Source organism: Erythrolamprus reginae, chromosome 1 (genome assembly GCF_031021105.1).
Source record: "Erythrolamprus reginae isolate rEryReg1 chromosome 1, rEryReg1.hap1, whole genome shotgun sequence".
NCBI lineage: Eukaryota > Metazoa > Chordata > Lepidosauria > Squamata > Dipsadidae > Erythrolamprus > Erythrolamprus reginae.
This window is the reverse complement of record NC_091950.1, coordinates 389194927-389216595: the sequence shown is the minus strand read 5'-3', so window position 1 is coordinate 389216595 and position 21669 is coordinate 389194927. Positions and strand designations below refer to the sequence as shown.

Genomic DNA, 21669 nt, shown 5'->3' with positions numbered 1-21669 from the left:
TGGGAAATCCCACTGTTTAAGTAAAGCATCTTTAAACAATTTAGGCATAGGAATTACCTCGTTATCCTCCTGTTCCTCTGTGAAGTAAGGTAAATTCTCCTCCGGGGGATCAGTGGAAGTGGAGGCTTGTTTCTCCTGGGCCGCTAATCCCGTAGAAATTCTAGCTTTGAGGAGGAGAGATTTGAACAATTGAGAAGGAAAAATAGTAATTGGAGAAGGAACCTTTATTTGGGATTCCTCATCATCTGAGAGGCCTTGAAAGGGATCCTCATCATCCTCCATATCCTCATATTCGTCCTGAGAGGAATCTGAATCATCCTGAATAGGAGCTCTAACCGCTGGGGAAGAACCCAAGGGGCGGGAGGGACGAGGAGGAGGAGGAGGTAAGGGAAGCTCATTGATGGTAGAGAGTTTGGCATCAATGGCCTTGGACAACACAGAAAAAATAGATTGGAACTCAGGAGGTAAACTAGAAATATCAGCAGGAATGGCAGAAGAATCCCTAAAGGCCTGGGAGGATCCTGGCTGGGGGGAATCTTCAATAATATCTGGTTCCTCTGGACCTATGCCCCATAGGTTAGGTTGGGGTCTGTCTAGGTTAGGCTCATCCAGAGATAACACAGGGACCCCAGAAGGAGGTAGACTAGAAGCCTCTGGGGGGTCTTGACTACTGAGTACTTGGGCCTGTACTTTCAAACGTTTTGCTGATTTGTCATGGATTCTTTGTAGGGCTAGGTCCCTTCTCTTCTCGGCCCTGGTGACCTTGGTCGAGGGGCGGGCCCCTGGAGAAGAGGAGGAGGAGGCCTGGGGGATACTAGTAATCTCATCACCTGTAGGCCTGGCCTCTCTGGGACCTTTAGTTGTGCCTCTCTTGGGAAAAGTAGCCATAGTCTGACAATTAACAGAAGACAAGGCTGAGCCAATAACTGAATAATTAAGGAGAAGAATTTCAAGGACTTCCCAAGAGGAATGGATCCTGCTCCGAGGCCTCGAAGCTGCTGAGACTTGAGGGCAATCTGGGCAAACCCAGAGTTCGTGTCCCCAAATCCAGCGGGGCCAGCCTCCCTAAACTTTTTAATTAAGTAAACCAAGGCACTCTGGTTGGAGGCTTAGCCGGTGGAGAATTAAGCCTGGGCGTCCCAAGGCCCACTCCGGGATCCACGCGGTGGACTGAGGCCTACGAGGCTGGCAGGAGGCCAACACGAGAGGCCTAGATTTAAAAAGGGCGCGAAGGCCTTCGCGCCGAAAAATCGCTCCGTAATAGGATTCTTAAAGGGGAAGCGATCGACTAAGTCCAGGAGACTAGAAAGGCGTCTCACTCCGCAGGAGGTATTTCTTAAGCCCTTTAATAATATACAATAATGAATCAATAAAGCAATAAATCAATACTTGCACCAAGACCTCCAGGCCAAAGGATTAAAGGAATCCACAAGCGGCCGCGGGGATCGTACACGGCAAAACCGCCGGGGGAAAACGAAACCGCAACTTCTCCAAAGGAAAAAAAGCCGAGCCACAAACGGCTGGCGCTATTAGTGCAAGTAAATAATAATGGTAAAACAATTCTTACTACTTTTGAAGGAAAAGATCGAAGGGAAGGTGTTAGAATGTTGAACGAGCTATCACAATACAACCGCAGGATATGCGAACTGAGCGAATTCTGGGGAAGGGGCGGATCCGGCAAGCTTTTTTAACACTAGGCTCAGTTCCACCGGATTGGACGTGAGCAACCCATGTGACTGCTGGACCCGCTCCTTCAGTACGGAGAAGTGGAGAAACATGCTCTTGGAAAGTAGCCCTCAGTAGATGTCATCCCTTAAGAAATAAAGAAATAGCTAGCACAATTCATAGGCAGATTCCTGCAGCAAGTTCTGAACAAGGTAGGATTAGCTCTCAGCTACAATAGGAATTGCCCTTTCATTGCATTAGCCAAACTTTAACTGAACCTGGGAGCTGAGACAACGTAGAGAGCCAGCTATGATCCTTACAAGAGCCAATAGAATACATGTTCTTGCACAGGAACATGAAGCTCAAGTTCAAATCCCAAGGGGTTTTGGGAAGTATAAAAACCCCTCACTCTCATTCCATGTGGTCAGCTAACCAGAATCACATGTGCTTTGTGGTTTTATCCATCATTAAAGCATCTTTCCAATTAGCCTCCAGTGTCTTTCTCCCAGCTTGGAATTGAAGCATGTGGATATTTCTTCCAACAATTGGTTATTTAACTAGTTAGAGTTGAGTCATCTTTTCTCAGTATTTCAAATATAAAGTCAACAGAATATGGCTTCCAACACAGCATCAAAAAGGAAACTCTAAGCTATAGGCATTAACTACTATGTAGCCCAGAATTATTAAATTGGTGAATTTAATACATTAAAAAGCCAAGTGATGGGAATGGGGGAGATCAGTAGCTTATCTCTTTATTGGCAATCAGGAATATGGAAATTGTAGATTTTTCTCTAGGGATAGATCTCTGATGATTTTCAGTAGATCTTCATTAATCTCTGACAAGTAAGCAAAAGCAGATAGAAAAAAAATAAAAATAAAATGCAAAACTCCTTTCTGTTTGGATTTGTGCTAAGTCACCTACCAGACTAAGCTTTTCTCATCTAAAAAACAGAAATATTTATTGGTTCCTCTGGCCAAATTGTTCTAGAATTGGTCTGATTCTGGAGATTTCAGGAAACACATAGTTCAGGTCCATAATGAACATGCATAGATGCAATTCGTAACTGGTCCCAGCTTTGAATCATTTTACACCATACTCTATTTTGCCCTCATTCCAATCAAGCAACCTACCACAATTGTATCAGAAACTTCCGGGTTCTGATCATCCCAAATCTGCCTTAACCAGAGGCACGAAGTCAAACTTAAGTTTCCATTTCTTCCGACATGGATTTCTTCTGACACATTTTCCATTTTCCCTCCTTCTGCTCTGTGAGTTTGGTTCTAGCTTTTTGGGGGGACTCTTCCTGCTTGCAATCTCCTATTTTTCTACCATTCTCTACTTCCTGCCTTCCTAGAAATCTTCCTTTTCCCCCCCTCCCAATCTTTCTACATGTGCTGCCTCTGCTAACTGGATCAGGGCTGCTCAACCAATGGCAAAGATGCTTCTGCCTGCCTCTGCTCTCTGGGAACTTAGCCAGACTAATCCCGGCTGTCAATGTAACTCTACAAACTCTATTTAGTGTACTGCAACACAACAGAGTTAGTATGCAGGATTTAGCTTCTTCTTGATGTAGGTTGCAGATTTTAGGGTGGGGGTTCATAATGTAAAATTTGGGTAGCATCTCAGTTTATTTGTTTAGAAAGAGTAAAGGTGTACAGCCCATTGCTCTAAAGCAGGGGGTCTCCCACTAGTGGTGGGTTGCTACCAGTTTGCCCCAGTTTAGGTGAACCCGTAATGGCGGTGGCAGGAAGCTCCACCCAACCAGCCAGACGTCATCACGGACAATCTGCACACGCGCAAAAGCGATGCACGTACGCACGCACACGTGTTCACAACTGGTAGCGAAGGTAAGTTAAACCACTACTGTCTCCATCCTTAGCAACTTTAAGCCTGGACGATTTCAGCCGAATTGAAGTCCTCCAGGCTTAAAGTTGCCAAGGTTGGAGATCCCTGTTCTAAAGGATATGTCACCCTTTATACAAGTGAATTATGTTATCTTTTGTGAATTGCCTCAGACAAAAATACATAAACCCCAAGATAATATTGGGCTGCACTGACTACTGATTGGTTTCCAAATGCAATTTAAAGTTTTGGCTATTACCAATAAAGCCCTACATGGCTTGGGACCAGATTACCTATGGGACCGTCTTCTGCCTCATATATCCCAGCAGCCAGTCAGATCCCACAGAGTCGGCCTTCTCCAGGTCCCGTCAGCCAAACAATGTCGGCTGGCGGGGCTGAGGGGAAGGGCCTTCTCTGTGGTGGCTCTAGTCCTCTGGAATCAACTCCCCCCCCAGAGATTTGCAACTGCCTCCACTTTCCTGGCTTTGCGAAAGGCTTTAAAAACATGCCTTTGCCAGCAGGCCTGGGGTTAACATTCTTCTCTGGCCCATAGTATGTTATGGTATTGGATGAATCTTGGATGAATGGCTTTCTTTTAATGTTTGTGGTTTTAAAATTTTGCATTTGTTTTATTCTGTACGCCGCCCTGAATCCACTGGAGAAGGGCAGCATATAAATTTGAGTAAGTAAGTAAGCAAGCAAGTAAATAAATAAATAATCTGTCTAAAGAAAACGGAAGGACATTACACAGGTTGTAATGCATATGTATATATTGATTTTGAAGTATTATCATTTCTAAGAGGCTAGATTGTCATTTTTAAACCATTACAGAAAAGATAGAACGCAGAAATCAGATGCGTGACAAGCAATAAGTAGTCATCTTTCATCTGACTGGCTGCTTGCCTCCAAGTTAATGAAATTAAACTGACCATGATTCCCCCTCTGAGACCATGATTTCCCATCTGTTCTACAGTTTCAACTTGCAGGCTTTACAAAAATCCTGTACGTGCAAATACATAAGAGGTGTGAGCTCTAAAGAAGGGAAAGTGGCATCTGCGCCAGCTGTACAAAGCTCTATGAGTCCAGAAATAGCAAATGATAAGCATACTTGGCAGGTGACATACCCGTATCTCTAGTGTTAATATCTACAACTGTTATCAACAACCTAACTGCGGGTGAGGGAGAGATTCTTAAAATGCAAACTATTGTCCCACGCAAATTGTCCCCATTTATGGGACTGTCTTCTGCCTCACACTTCCCAATGGCCAATCAGAGTCCACAGGGTTGGTCTTCTCTGAGTCCCATCGGCCAAACAGTTCCGACTGGCGGGACCGTGGGGAGGGCCTTCTCTGTGGTGGCACCGGCTCTCTGGAACCAACTATCCCCGGAGATCCGCCCCGCCCCTATCCTTCTGGCCTTCCGAAAGCCCTAAAAACATGGCTCTGCCAGCAGGTCTGGGGTTGTTGAGCTATAGCACTCTGCTCCAGCCTAGAAGTGATGAGTGCTCTTTGTATTGGGGTTTTAAAGTGTTGTATTTCTACTGTACACCGCTCAGAGTCCATCAGGAGTTGGACAGCCCATAAATTTAATTAAAATCAAAATTCAAAGGAATGATTATACATTGGCCCGTCTTACCCAGTTAGGTGGGGAGGATATTTTTCAGAGGCCCATCAGTTAAAGAACTTTAACTGGTGGGGTCCAGTAAGACAGTCTTTCTGCCATCTCCTGCCCACCCATGTTTTAAAACATCCCCCCCCTGAAGTGAAATGGGCCCCTACTCTCCAGAATTTCTGAAAATATCTGAAGACCGTCGACTTGCTTGGGATCTCAGAGGAGCAATTGGTTAGCAGGGAGGCACCTTTTTAACTTTCATTTGTAATAATTGTGTTTTTGTTTCATTGTCTGCTAATATAATATTCATATATTTTTAAATATTTTTTTAGGTTTAATTGTATACCACCCAGGGTCACTCCTGAGTGATGGGTGGTTTCTGATTGATTGATTGATTGATTGGATTTATATGCTGCCCCTCTCAGAGAACTCGGGGCAGTTTACAGCATATAAAAGATAAAAATAATGCAAACACAATGTCCTAGTCCAATTAATTTCAATTAACTTATCTAATCTAAAATCCCCAATTATGTGAAAAGTCAGGCATTCCCACTCAGACAGCAAACATACATAGCATCCATCGGCCAGGGGTTGGAGTCTAATAGCCCCAAGATTCTCTGGAGGGACCTGATTCCAGATGGCTGGGGCCCCCACAGAGAAGGCTCTTCCCCTAGACCCCGCCAAGCGACATCATCTAGTTGACGGGACTCGGAGAAGGCTGCCTCTGTGGGACCTGACCAGTTGCTGGGACTCATGCGGCAGAAGACCGACCCGTAAGTAATCTGACCCCATGCCGTGTAGGGCTTTATAGGTCATAACCAGGGATGGGCTATGGGCCAGAACAGTGGGAATGCTGTTCTGATGGCGACAATGGAGCATGTAGCTTCACTGCACTGCCACCGGGCGTGCATGTGTCGTGCACGCGCAACTAGTGCGATTCCGGTAAAAAAATTCCCGTTTGTAATTTTTGTTGCCGGAAGTACGTCCGCACCTGAGATTTCTACAAATTCACAGAAGCGAAAAAACCCGGAAATCTCGCATGTGCACATCCTCACGCAAGATTCGGCTTCCGCCCATTCTGGTAGCGCGGGGAATGCTTGGTCAGAACCAACACTTTAAATTATGTCCGGAAACCAATCAGCAGCCAGTACAGTCCACGGAGTGCTAGAGAAACATGGGCATGCCTAGGAAGGTCCATGACGGCTCATGCATTTTGCACAATTTGTTGTTTCCGAACACTTTTCAGAGGTAGCGCCATGCATTGCAGTAGTCGAACCTCGAGGTGATAAGGGCATGAGTGACTGCGAGTAGAGACTCCCTGTCAAAATAGGGCCGCAACTAGTGCACCAAGCAAACCCTGAGTAACTCCACAAGGGAGGAACCTAGGAGTCGACCTCTGACCCCCTGGTAACACCAACTGCGACTGACTGGAGAGGTAGGAGGAGAATCACCGTAAACAGTGCCTCCCACTCCCAACCTCTCCAGCCGGTACAGAAGGATACCATGGCCAATGGTATTGAAAGCTGCTGAGAGGTCAAAATGCACCAGGATAGAAGATTGACCCCTATCCCGGGCCTGCCAGAGATCATCCATCAGCGTGATCAAAGCAGTTTCCATGCTGAATCCTGAGTGTTGAGGGCCCAGATAATTGGCTTCATCCAAGAACCATTGGAGCTGGAGCGACACCACTTTCTCAACAGGACGATAGTTGTTAAGTACAGCTGGATCCAGGGAGGCTTTTTGGGGAGGGGGCACACAACTGCCTCCTTGTAGGGAGCCAGAAAGGACGCCTCCCTCAAAGAAGCATTGACAATCTCCTGGAACTCCATGTCACCTCCCTGCTGGCTGAGACCAGCCAGAAGGGACATGGGTCTAACAAGCAGGAGGCAGAGCTCACAGCTCCCATGGCCAAATTAGTGTCCTCTCCTGAAAAATCAATTAGAAATGTTATACCTCTGGAACTGCCTGCTACCGCACGAATCCCAGCAACTGATAAGGTCCCACAGAGTTGGCCTTCTCCGGGTCCCGTCAACTAAACAATGTCGTTTGGCGGGCCCCAGGGGAAGAGCCTTCTCTGTGGTGGTCCCGGCCCTCGAACCAACTCCCCCCAGAGATTAGAACTGCCCCTACCCTCCCTGTCTTTCCTAAACTACTCAAGACTCACTTATGCTGCCAGGCATGGGGGAGTTAAGATATTCCTTCCCCCTAGGCCATTACAAGTTATGCATGGTACGTTTGTGTGTATGTTTGGTTTTATAACAAGGGTTTTTAGTTGTTTTATTAATTGGATTGTTACATGTTGTTTTTATCATTGTTGTTAGCCACCCCGAGTCTGCGGAGAGGGGCGGCATACAAATCCAATTAATAATAATAATAATAATAATAATAATAATAATAATAATATAATATTAAAGGATTTTCCAGTTTTCCACTGGAATCTTATCTCATTTTTCCTCCAAACCTAGCTGATCACTTTGAGCAGCTCATTGCTTACTTGACTGCTTAGTAGATAATTATTATATCAAAAACTATTTCTTCTCATATTCTAAACAAACTGTCACATTTTAAATGTTCAATGTAAACTTTTAAAAGTAATATTGACCGACCTAGTGTTATCTCAGAAGCATTCTTAAAAGTCTGCTTGTTGACAAGCGATGTCCCATACACTCGGAGGTACCTGACGAGTTAATGCAAGTACAGCATTCCCAGGGAATGGAACACAATTTTGCCAGGCACATAAGACATTCAAGCATCCAGTCACTCTGCCAAGTTAAATGCATCAAATAATGATAGTAATAGACACCTTGGATGTAATCCCAAGAATATGGAGCAGCGCTTGAACACCATCGGCATTGACAAAAGCATCATCAGTCAACTGCAGAAGGCAGCTTTACTTGGAACAGCTGATTGATTGATTGATTGATTGATTGGATTTGTATGCCGTCCCTCTCCGAAGACTCTCCTGCAATGATACCTTGAACAAGTCAAAAGCAACGTATCTCAAGTCCTTGGGAAAGACTCAACAGGTGAATAAAAATGCCAGATCCAGTCTAAACATATGGTTGACTATGCAACCAACAACATAATCATCATGATCGCCATTATCATTATTATTTCTTTTATTTATTAAACATGAAACTTAGTCGACTGAACATTTAAAGATATGTCATAAATACCACTGACTAGTGCTAATGGTTGATACGGATTGGTGTCAGCATCCTAGGTATCAACCAAGTGTCTTCTTTTTTACTCCTGGTTTTTTTTTCTTTGACACTGGCATCTCCTGTTACAACGATATCAATAAACTGTATTCAGAGGATGAAAACATCCCTATTCCAAAACATAATTTTCCTTAAATATCACATCAATCAAAGGAATTCTAAAACCATAAACAATAAGCAATATAAAGCAATTTTGGGAAAGAATGATAATAGATAACAGTTCAAAGCAACATGCTAAGATCATATAAGTTTTTAAATCTGTGGGGGGGAAATTGTCTAGAGTGGATCTCTAGAGTGATTTTAAAAGGAAAGTGAACACAAGAACAAGGAGACACAATCTGAAGTGAGTTGGGGGAAAGATCAAAAGCAACATGAGAAAATATTATTTTACTGAAAGAGTAGTAGATCCTTGGAACAAATGTCCAGCAGACGTGGTAGATAAATCCACAGTAACTGAATTTAAACATGCCTGGGATAAACATATATCCATCCTAAGATAAAATACAGAAAATAGTATAAGGGCAGACTAGATGGACCATGAGGTCTTTTTCTGCCGTCAGACTTCTATGTTTCTATGTTTCTATATTTCTATCTGTTTATGACAGTGTAAGATATCCTGAATATGACAAGCAACGGAACATTCTAGATATTTAGTATTCTGGGAAGGCTTAAAATAAATAATACTGTGGGCTTTTTCGGGATGTTAGCTGCCCAAGTAAGGATATACTACTGGACAAAACAAGTTAGAAATAGGAAAAAATGTGTAAGTCAAATTCAGTTTTCTCCCTAGAGAATTCCTTCTGTTTTCTTAAGAGTACTAAGATTATCATCATAATCACCACCACCACCATTCTCATCTTACTTTTCAATATGTTATTTTATTTCTCATCCATATTCTACTAGTAAGATGACCTACTTTCCCAGTCATTTGAGAGCAAATTTGTTTCTTTTTCTTCTATAATAGACTTTGGTTCTAGTTAAAAAGCTCAGAATTATATTTACTGTGATTTTTGTGCCTTTAAGGCACCAAGAAACAATGTGTTTTAGGGCGTTTGTAAACTTATTTCAGAAAATCTAATCCATACCCTTACTTATCTCACAGCATGGTTAACAAGAAGTCATAATGAGAGATAGTCTTAAATAAACATTGACAATATGGAAAAAATGGAAATCACTGATTCAACAGATAAGGGGATGCTGCATTTCTCAAAGGACATTTCATGAGTGGAAAAATATTTTGACGAGCTATTTGCCCTTGAGTGATACGATTATAGTATCCCAACCTTGGTGCCATTTTGCTTTATGAAAGACTCAGAATTCCATTCCTGCCAGACGAAGGCCACTTATTAAACATAACACATTTATCTCTGTTTGAGAGATAAGAGACTCCAGGACTATATATAGTGATCACTGAAGCTGCAGAATATCTCTGACAATTTACATTATTCATCCACCACTACTAGGCTTTATCACTACTATTATTGTGCTAAAGAATGGTCTAGAGAGACCCAGGTGGATTTTCTCCAAGGGAATTCTTCATTAACAAAGGAATAATGATTTAGGAATTTTTGGTACCTACAAACAACCATAACAGATGGATTTTTCTGACTATATCTGACTTTTACAAAGAACGCTTAGCTATCTTCATCTTGACAATATCAAAAAGTTGTTCTACATATTCTCTTGCAAAATTCAAATGTGAGGCTTTTCGGGGATTATCACGTAGCATCAGAGCCACCTGAACAAATATAAGACACACCTTTCCCCTCCCAAGAGGCTGAAAATTTGGGTGCATCTTATACTCAGAATGTAGCTTTTTTGAAGTTTTTTTTCCAGCCCTTGTTGTGGTTCAGCCTGAGGCTGCTCAGGGACCGGCTGTGTCTCTGCTGGCTCCATGCCCGGAGGAGGATGACAGCAAAGAGGAGGGGGCTGAACAGTTGGACGGGGGAGAGGAAAATCAGGAATGGGATGAAGGAGAACAGCATGAGAGCCCCGGGGGAGGGGGCTCTCCCCAGCCAGTAGTTTGGAGTCATTAGGTGATGAAGCTCAAGCCGTCATTGACATGCGACAGAGACGGTCAGATCAAAGAAAGGAGCAATTAAAGAAGTATTGTCAGCACTGAATTAGGAACAGCTGGGTTTGGGTGTGGTCCTCCTTAGCAGGGTTTAAAAGGCAGGCAAGCCCTTGAAGCCATGTGGAGTGTTATCAGTTTGGAGTTGCGTTATCCTGTCTTGTTTCTCGGCGTCTCTGTTCCTGGCTTGTGGCCCAGCAGCTTTGGAAGACCCGTGGGAGGTGTAGGTCTGCTATCTACAGCCTCGGCTTGGCAGCAAGAATTCTGTATTGCTGCATGGACTTTTGCCTTTGTGGATACATCTGAAGATACAGCATTTTCCTGTTTGTAAGGACATTTTCTGTTACCTGTGTTTTTCTTGAATTTTATAAAACTGCCTTTGCCTTTTACCAGTGTGTCTGGCTTCTCTTTTTGGGTTGGTATTGGCTTCTGGAGTGACCCAGACAGAACAGCCCTAATGTGTGCTAATTATCTTCCCAGCTTGCAGGCTTGTTTTCATTGCTAATCCAAAGGTTTTTTTCCAGCCCTAAGTCTTTGCAGGCTTGTTTTCATTGCTATTCCCTCCAGAAAAAGTTTTTTCAGCCCTAACCAGGTAATAAAATAATGTGCTGAAGCTGAACAGATTAAGGATACTAGCCAGATGAATACCCGGTAGGTAGATTTCCCCCCCCCCCCTATTTTCCTCCCCCAAAACTAAGGTGCATCTTATATTCCGGTGCATCTTATACTCCAAAAAATACGGTAAGTGGACTTCTGTATTCAAAAAGAGTTTCAAATTTTCCCATTTCTCATAGCATTTTTCCTTGTGTATGGTGTTTTCATTTCTGCCCTTGTTTGAAATGTATGTAACAACAATGGCAGCTGTAGCTATTGACAAAGTGTGGATTGTGGGCAAACTGTTTTTCCCACGGAGACACACTCCACTCCACTGATGTAGAAAAACACCCCACTAGTGCAAACTGTTCCACCTTGATGAAGAGCTAAGTTTACCCAGCCTGCCTCAACTAGCATTGTCTCTTGTAAACAGCAGTGAAAGGAAGTAAAGCAGCTGCTTCAGTCCATGAATTAAATGTATGGTATAATTTCATGGATGACGAAACTAGCTGCTTTGGTTCCAGGCAGCTTCTGAGTAAAATTCAAAATGTGAGTAACACCTATAAAGCCCTGTGTGACATAGGATCTTTCATCAATTGTCTCCAACCATTTCTCCTTGCCCAATATGTTTTGGCAGAGTAGATGTGCTTAGGAGAAATTTCCTGACAGTGAAAACAATCAACTAGTGGAACAGCTTGCCTTCAAAATTTGTTGGTGCTCCATCACCTTTGCCGCCAGGCATGGGGGAATTGAGATATCTCCCCCAGGCCTATACAATTTATGTATGGTATGTTTGTACGTATGTTTGATTAATAATGGGGTTTTTAAAATGTTTTTTAAATTATTAGATTTGTTATGAATTGTTCTATTGCTGTTGTGAGCTGCCCCGAGTCTACGGAGAGGGGCGGCATACAAATCTAATAAATAAATAAATAAATAAAATTAATTTGTCTGAAATGGTATATTGAGCAGGGGGTTGGACTAGAAGACCTCCAAGGTCCCTTCCAACTCTAATGACGTTCTGTTTTGTCCTGTTCCATTTGTCATCTTGTGGAATTAAAGTGGCATGTCCTCTCTGTTGCAGCCCCTTGGCAACAGCATCCCATCAGACAAGGGTGGCAATCTCTCTTCTAGGATTCCTGAAAGCTCTGAAAACCGGGCGCTAATGTATTATTGCTTGCATAGAGCTTAGATCGAATTTTACTCTGGGCTATCAATTTGGTTTAATGTTTTGATCTATTTAAACTATTTAAATAGTAGTTAAACTACTGAAGTTTGCAGATGATGCAACAACAGTGATCAAACTCATTCGAGACAACAATGATGAATCTGCATACAGTCGAGTAGTTGAACAACTAACCTTGTGGTGCGACCGGAACAATCTGAAACTGAATACACTCCAAACTGTAGAAATTGTAGTAGAATTTAGGAGAAACCCACCCATACGTCCACTTCTTACAATACTAGACAACACAGTATCAACAGTAGAAACCTTCAAATTTCTAGGTTCAACCATATCACAAGATCTAAAATGGACATCTAAAATAAAAAACATCATCAAAAAAGTACAACAAAGAATGTTCTTTCTGCGCCAACTCAGAAAGCTCAAACTGCACAAGAGCTGCCAATACAGTTCTACAGAGGAATTATTGAGTCTGTCATCTGCACCTCTGGTTTCATTCTGCAACCCAACAAGACAGACACAGGTTTCAGAGGATAATTAGAACTGCAGGAAAAAACAATTGCTACCAACCTGCCTTTCATGTATATTGCATGAGTCAAAAAAAGGCTGTGAAAATATTTAGAGGCACCTCACATGCTGGACACAAACTGTTTCAACTCCTACCCTCAAAATGATGCTATAGACCAGGACAACGAGACACAAGAATAGTTTTTTCCCAAACACCATCACTCTGCTAAACAAATAATTCCCTCAATACTGTCAAATTATTTATTAAGTCTGCACTACTATTAATCTTCTCATTGTTCCCATCACCCATCTCCTCCCACAAATGACTGTATGACTGTAACTTTGTTGCTTGTATCCTTGCATTGACTGGTTCCTAATATGTTTCTATGCTTATTTGTATCCAGATTATCATTATGATTCTTGATGAACTTATCTTTTTTTTATGTACATTGAAAGCATGTTTATCAAGGGAAATTCTTTGTGTGTCCAATCACACGGCCAATAAAGTTCTGTTCTGTTCTATTCTATTTTAATGTTTTTCTAGTTTTGTACACTGTCTAGACTCTAGAGCAGTGATAGAAAACCTTTGACACGGGTGCCATAGGTGGCACGAGGAGCCATATCTGCTGGCACCCAAGCTGTTGCCCTAGCTCAGCTCCAACATGCATGTGTGTGCCAGCCAGCTGATTTTTGGCCCACACAGAGGCTCTGGGAGGGCGTTTTTGGTTTCCAGAGAGCCTCCAGTGGGGGAGGTCATTTTTACCCTCCCCAGCTCCAGGGAAGCCTTTGGAGCCTGGGGAGGGCGAAACACAAGCCTACTGGGTGCACCAGAAGTTGGGAAACAGGCCATTTCTGGCCTCCAAAGGGCGTCCAGGGGGGAGGGCAGGAGAAGCTGCTTTTGTCGTCCCCAGGCATTGGGGTATGGCCAGTCATGCATGCACGATAGCGCACACGCATGCTCTTTTGACACCCAAGGGAAAAAAGGTCTAGAGTCTATTAGAGTTCATTTGCTACTAAATTGAAACAAAGTATAAACAAAGTATAATCCCCTTTTACAGTCACTCATAAAGAGCCAGAATTTCAGCAAATCTGCAACATGGATGCTTTCAGTATGTCCAATGCCAGAGTTTGGTAAATATGTACATTTTGTTCATCTGAAGCACCACAGAAGGCAAAATAAATTTCAAGGTATTAAATATGCACAAGCCTGTCTTTTACAGGTATCACCAAAAGGGTCAATTTAATTTCTAATATTCTGTTGTTTATTATGTCAATTTCATAAGATTGTTGTTTCGCAGTATTGCTCCATCATAACTCTCTTGAGACAGGTGTCCATGTCTAACAGGACCCTAAACCAGAAGTGGGTCAACCTGTAGCAACCCACTGGCGATGTTACAATGATGTCACCGAACTGGCTTGACAAATGCCAGCCTTTGGATGCTGCCATCATTTTTTGGATTTTTTATTTTTATTTTGGGTGAAGAGATTTTTTTCCAGGGTTATTTTTTTCTGAGCATGTGCAGAAGCTGAATTTCCGGCACTGCACATGCGTCACCATCTGGTTTTGGCTTTTGGGGGCGGGGGGTTGGCACACACTTTGCATGCACACACCCACAAAGCACAGCCATGCAGCACGGAAGTGAACCAGCAGTGAAGTAAGTTAGAACCCACCCCTTCCCTGAATTCTACCGCAAATCTACGAATTCGGTCATACACACTTGCTAGCTGATTAACTAACAACTCACAATCAGCCTTCCCCAATTTCAAATGTGTTGGATCACATGACTTAATTTCTGCCAGGGCCTACTGGCTGGAAATTTGGGGAATTATGGCTCATTGCATTCAGAAGATTTCAAATTGATTATCACTCTTGATTCAGCAATACTATAGCAAGTTCTATTTCCGGTCACAATTCAAAGTGTTGGTAATGACCTATAAAGCCCTACATGGCATCGGACCAGAATACCTATGGGATGGTCTTCTGCCGTATGAATCTCAGCAGCCGATCAGGTCCCACAGACCTTCTCTGGGTCCCGTCGACTAAACAATGTCGTCTGGCGGGACTTAGGGGAAGAGCCTTCTCTGTGGCGGCCCCGGCCTCTAGAATAATCTCCCCACTGAGATTCGAATTGCCCCCACCCTCCTTGCCTTCTGTAAGATGTTGAAGACCCATCTATACCGCCAAGCATGGGGGGGGTTTGATTCTCCCCTTACCTTTCCTGACTCAACATATGAGATTGCTATGATTGTTTTCGAATTGTTAGTTTATAATAATGGGTTTTTTAATATAGTTTATATTGGATTTGTATTTTATTGTACCTATTTTTGTTGTGAGCCGCTCTGAGTCTTCGGAGAGGGGCGGCAAATCTATTATTATTATTATTATTATTATTAATAATAATAATAATAATAATAATAATAATATTTTCATTGCAACTTGCGTATCTTCATATTGGTTAACGTGACTGGTAATCTTCGCTTTAGGAAGAGCACTCATACAAGAGAAAATTTCTGCTTTTACTCAAATGAAATCAACTTTAAATTATCTGTAGATTCTCTATGGAGATTCTCAATTATTCAGGTCATGGTTTTCCCAAAGGTGCTTTTCCATATAGGTCCGTGATGGCAAACCTATGGCATGTGTGCCACTGGTGGCACGTGGAGCCATATCCGAGGGCACGTGATGTGTTGCCCTATGTCAGCTCCAGTGCACATGGGTGCACTGGCCAGCTGATTTTCAGCCTTGGGGAAGGCCACTTTTGCCCTTCCCAGGCTTCAGGAGGCTTTCCTGGAGGCCTCCAGAGTGCAAAAAGGGCCAAATCGGAAGATCGGAAAAACGGACTTTTGGTTTGCTCGTTGGGGCATTCTTCAGCCTCCGGAGGCCTCATGGAAGTCTGAGGATAAAAAACAGCCCAAGAAGTTGGGGGGGCACATGCATGAGGATATGTGCATGCGCATATAGCACACAGCAGGGAGTTTTGTGCTGCCACGCACACACTCTAGTTCATGTGCCCACTTCCATTTTTGAAACGCAAGAAGAAAAAGGGTTGCCATCACTGATACAGGTAATTGTACTTTCTTGAGATTTTTTTCAGGAAACGTTTTGCTTCTCATCCAAGAAGCTTTTTCAGTCCGATTGAAGCACCTCTGGAATATTTGTAGCATTACAAAATAATACCGTTTACAAGCTTATTCTGTTTTGGCACCCTGCCCCACCTAGTACAATTCAGACTGTGAAACCTAAATGCTTTTTGGCTTTCAAAGTTTGAAACATTTTAAATGCGTACTATCTTTACAATATTAAAGTACTAAAGGGAGATCTCTGTAACAAGCTTTATTTGGACTTGACAGTTGGATTTTCTCTCTGTGCCTAAAACTTTATAGTGTGGCAAGAAGAAACTTTAAGGATTATTATGTCTGATGGAGTAGAAATCAGTACAAGAAGGGGCCAGTCGTGTAGATCAGGGGTCCCCAACTCCCGGTCCATGGATTGGCACCAGTCCACAACATGCCAGCAACTGATCCATGACAACAAGTGAGACCCCATCTGCAGGATGCAGGCATCATACAAAACCACGCCCCACTCCGGTCCATGGAAAAACCTTTCTCCATGGAATCAATCCCTGGTGCAACATAGCAACACCCTGCACAGCAATGCCAACACACTGTGTTCAAAGTCATGAGATCTTGAAACCCCATGGTACCATTTGCTTGTTTTCTGAAATGTGGCTGTGATTCTAGAAAATTCAAATGATATAAAGTAGGTTAGGCGTGGAATTCCACATATGTGAACTAGTTCTATGGAGTCATTTTATCTGCAGCACGAATCTGCCCCCACAAACTCACTAATCCGTCATCTAAAATCAAAAGATCCCATTTTTCTCTTTCCCTTCCATTAGGCCACAAAAGTTTTAGAAGCGATTCCCCGAAGAATTCCAAAAATTATTACCATCTTGTAATTTTTAGCATGACTGTAATTTGTATTCCAGTTATAATAAATTAACCAATTGACTTACTGTCATGAAATATCAGCATTAAGCTAAATCAGGGGCCCTCAAACTTGGCAACTTTAAGACTTGTGGACTTCAATTCCCAGAATTCTCCAAAGCCAAGAAGAGCTGACTGGAGAATTCTGGGAATTGAAGTCCATAAGTCTTAAAGTTGCCAAGTTTGAAGGCTCCCATCAATCTGCTCAATAGCCAAGGGAAGCTTTCAGCCTAGAAGAAGATAAGCACCTTTGTACTCATTCACAGGCCTTTAACCAAAACATCGTTTTTACCTGCCACAACAAGGCGATTCCATAGATCGATTCCAGCTGCTGCTGCTTCTGCTGTGCAATGGTGACTCCTAACACCAGTGTGTGGATGCCACAAGAAATGGCTGAGATAAGGACAATGGGCATGAGATGCAAGGGCAGGGTGATGAAGAAGGAGAAGACAAAAAAGGCCTGCCATCCAACTGTGTCACTGGCCTCGTGGTAGCAGGCAAAATTCAAGCCCAAGTAGCAGAATATCTGAGCAGCTATCAGTATCCACAGAATGTATGGCATGAATTTCCGGGTGACACGATCAGGCAGGAGTTGATACTTGCATAGGATAAAGAGGAGGATCTGGGCAGCCAGGCCCACGGAGGCTGCCACGGTAGGTGCCAACTTATCTGAAGTGTACACCACTGTGCACATGATGATAACGTAGCAATCGAAGAGGGCTGCAAAGACCACCAAGACCAGCAAAGTCTCATGACGCTGCCTCCGGAAGTAGGTCTGGTAGAGGTTCTCCAGGGACTCAGGGGCAAATGTGAGTCGCATAAAACGGGGCAGGCAGAGACAAGAACCTGAGTTCCTCACCGTCACCTCATGGGTCCGGCCGACCCCATGCTCAGGGTCAGAAGGCAAGCTGACTGAATAGTCTGCAGAATACTCTACCGAGTATTCGGGCTCGGAGAACGCCCTATTCCGAGGCATCCTGCTGGTTTGCAACACCCAATCCTTTAGATACTTTTGTGAAGAGAATCTGCCTAGAAGCCAAAAGTTACATCAGCGACAGTTCAGCTCCCAGTAACCTGGAAGGCATGGAAGCTTTAGGAGCAGGTATTCAGTGGCTTCTTCCAGTGTCAACTTTCAAGACGTCATCTTCCCAACACATGGCAGCCCCTGACTGAGAGAAAAATATATTAGCAAGGGGAAAAAAGACAGGATCTCTTCCCTTCGTATCTGGCCTACTATAACATGGGTTGAATATCCAAGCTCTACAAACCATCACTGTCAGCTGTCACTCCCATTTCCCTGTAACACTTCACCCAAATTTTGTACATGAATTTTGTACTAAGAATACATTTTAAAATAACATTTTGCAGACATAAGTGATTATATTATATGACTAAGTTCCAGAAGCCTTTTATTAAAAAGCTTAGATAGTCTGGTTTTTCATAATTTCAGGAATCCAAGCAACTGGTTTCTAAAAATGTCGGAAGATAGAGCAAAGTTAATTTCACAATCAATCATTATATATTTGCTTCTTTTACCATTTCTAGCTTCTGCTTCACGCCTGTGCCCCTGTATCAATGGTCGCATTCACAAAGTGTTTCACCTGAGTTAACAAAACTCAAGGGCTATATTCACATTATTGTACAGGCAGTGCTCAAACAAACTACATACTAATATTATGTTCTGGTTTCACAGCATACTGAACCACAGTTGGCCCAACCTGAGCAGGGGGTTGGACCCGATGACCCTGGAGGTCCCTACCAACTCTATGATTCTATGATTCTATTTGTATGCCGCCCCAAGTTTTCGGAGAAGGGCGGCACACAAATCTAAATAATAATAATAATAATAATAATAATAATAATAATAATAATAATAATAATAATAATAATAATAATAAGTCCTTTGCAATTGGGCGGCATACACACACAAACACACACATTAATTTAAACCTTGTCTAGGCAAATTCACTCAATAAATATAGAAACAGAAAATGTTGGCGCAAATGTTGGATTCCTTTCTTACTGCAATCGTCCAAATCTGATCAGAAAAGGGTCCTGAATCCATAAAGAAGGATAAGACAGAAAGAATGGAAGTAAGTTGGACACTCTGCCTGCACCCTCCCACAATCTCCCTCAGTTCTTCCATCAGGACCAGTATCTCCCCACTCAGTTTCATATTCATAGAAAATTGCTTCGTCTCTTCTTACCAGCATTCTGGGTGGTGTCTGCAGAAGTAGGTTGGCTGAAATCTTTGGATCAGGCCCCATTGAAATGTCGTCTAAGCTTATTCGAGAAGAATTCACAAAGTAATTTCGCTTAGGTGTGATATTCCGCTTTCTCCCACACAGGGAAGGGAGCGACAAAAGGTGGGAACCAACTCTTGCCAAGAGGTCTTCTCTCAGCGTCTTCCCGGCTGCCAATTTTGAGATGGAGAGCTCGACAAAAAGGGGGGGAGGACGAAGCCTCTCTCAGCAGCAACCCAGCCCAAATAACGCCACCATCTTTTCACCGAAGAAATCCCAGTTTGCTTTTCAGCGGAGAGGTCCAAGCTCAGTTCTGCCCCTTCCTCGGGTCTTCTCTATCCATCCATTTCACACCCGAGCCTCCGGAATCTCATCTGTAGCTCGGGTTTGGTGACCTGGGGTCTGGGGATCAAGCTTTCCTTTCGCTTGCTCTCCACCCAAAGGTGCGCGGTTGGTTCTCTCGGCCCCTGTGGAGGACCCACGTTGCTTGTTCCTGCGCGCCCGCGAGGGTTTTGCGCGTGTGTCCCTTTGCACAAAGGGGAGAGATATTTTTTTAAAGGTCTCCTCCCGGAGCCGCAGCCAAAGAAAAAAAAGGAGGAGCACAGCAAGGCCTCTTCGCCAACGACGAAGGAGACGGAGGGGTGGCGGCGGTGGGGATGGGAGGAACTCAAAATAATAATAATAATAAAAAAGTGCCAAACAAACACCCACACGTGTCAAAACGCCGAGCTAACTGAGGGCGGGGAGTTGGCGACCCTTCTCGCCCGCCGAAAAACGTCACACGGCGCAAAGCGAGGCGGAGAATCTTCCAACGACCCACGAGGGATGGCCGGGAACCGCCGGACTTCTGGCCCCGAGAAGCTCCGGAGTGCGAGAAGCTCCGAAGCCAAGAGGCATCTTTTCTCTCGGGATCTCTCCTCAGGCGGGGAACCCGGCGAAAGAGGAAGATGCCTTTTTGCTTTCCCGGCGCCTCCGCCCGAGTTGGCGCTCGGCTTCCAAGGCTCGCTCTGAGGGCGCCAAAAAGCGGGGGGCGGATTGCGCGAGCTCCCCGTCAGAGCTCGGCCAGCTCTCCTCGGGCGGTTCGGTAGACCTCGGCCGGGTTTCGACGTCGGAGCTTCTCCCGGCCCGCGAAGAAGGATCGCTCGGGAAGGGCGCCCGCCTCTGTTCTCTGGCGGCGCCGGCGGTGGTTCTCCTCACAGGCGCAAGCGCCTAGCGCCAAAAGAGCAGGCTGGCCGAGCCGACGGCTGAGGCAATCCCACCCCTGCCGGTCCGTTGCCTCGGCCTCTCCCACGCTCTGCTCCGGTACTTGAGTGCCTGGGAAAAGGAAAGCCGGCACAGCTGCCCAAAAATCCCACCCTTTTTCTCTCGGCCCTTTGGAGAACTAACCCTTTGTGCTCTGGGCCGACAACATCCTGGGCAGGAAAGACCCACAGCCACTCCTGCCTTTTTTTTTTCCCGCCACGCGGTTGCTAAGATGCCCAAAGCTCCGCCGGCCACTAAACTTTCTTAGAATGACGCCTTGGGCAAAGTGCCTTGCCGTTGTTTCATGGCCTCTCCGGTTTGAAACTAAAGGTTCAAAACAGGCGTAGAAAGTTCTAAGAAACGAAAGAAGTAGATTCAAAGTGTTGTGGGAATTTTTTTAAATAGATTAGAGTTGAAAGGGACCTTGTAGGTCATCTAGTCCAGTGATGGCGAACCTTTTTTCCCATGGGTCGCCAAAAGTGTTCACCCATGCGCTATCGCATATGCGCGAGTGCCCACACCCATAATTCAATGCCTGCGGAGGGCAAAAATGGCCTCCCAATGGAGGCCAGAAATGGCCCATCTCCCAACTTCTGGTGGACCCAGTAGACCCATTTTCCAGCTTCTGGTGGGCCCTGGCTTCTCCATTGACTTTGCTTGTTGCAAAAGGGAATTACATGACCTGGGATACTGCAACAGTCATAAATAATCAATTGTCAAGCACCTGAATTTTGATCACATGATCATGAGGTTGTAAAATGGTCAGAAGTCACTTTTTTCAGTGCTGTTGTAACTTTGAACGGTCACTAAATGAACAATTCTTATGTCGAGTACAAGATGAATTAATTCTTATCTTCACTTTTCTGGAGAAGTTAGGGTAACTGGAATATGCATGTTGCTAGGCATATTCACTCACTCATCCTTTGTATTAAAAGTGGCAAGGTATCTGATATTAAACCTATGTACCTTAATTCTACTTTCTAAATTTAAGGATGAGAGAACAACTGTGTAATGAAAGTGAAACAGGCAGCAACTAGATAAGAAATACCAACACATTGGAAAAGCTGCTTGAGTCATTCAACAGATAAGTGGATTGGGAGATTATGGAAATAGCTTTGACTGAGAATATGAACGCAAACTGACTTTCCTAAGGAAATCTTGCTTTGGCCTCACTGTACATGCAGGTTTTTCATCATACATGTTAATTCAAATAATCAAATTAGCTTTTTGAATAACTATTGCTAATTGCTCTTGGCCAACATTCTAGCAAAGAACCAGGCAACTGATAAAATAAATGTCATCCAATGAGGGATTGGTAGGAACAATTAGATATTCATGTTTGGTGTTTATAATAAATTTATTATTTAAAAAGTTGCATTTCACTACAGTGGGCAGGTAGAAACCTGGGATTAAAGGATTAAAAACCAAGACTGTCATAGGTTTTGTATTCTATAATTATTTCACCTGGTAATTCATGTCGTTCTGTCCTTATAGCATAATAT

General features: G+C 43.7%; 1 protein-coding gene across 1 annotated transcript in view; it reads right to left on the bottom strand.

Annotated features, from left to right (window-relative positions):
- ADCY3 (adenylate cyclase 3) overlaps nt 1–20290 on the bottom strand; it is a 127163-nt gene extending 106873 nt beyond the window's left edge. The window contains exons 1-2 of the mRNA XM_070734865.1: nt 18890–20290; nt 16975–17851 (exon numbers count right to left, since the gene is read on the bottom strand). Of these exons, the coding sequence (XP_070590966.1) occupies nt 16975–17658 (684 nt within the window). The 5' untranslated portion in view covers nt 17659–17851; nt 18890–20290. The remainder of the gene's footprint in view (nt 1–16974; nt 17852–18889) is intronic.
- Nucleotides 20291–21669: the final 1379 nt, after the last annotated feature.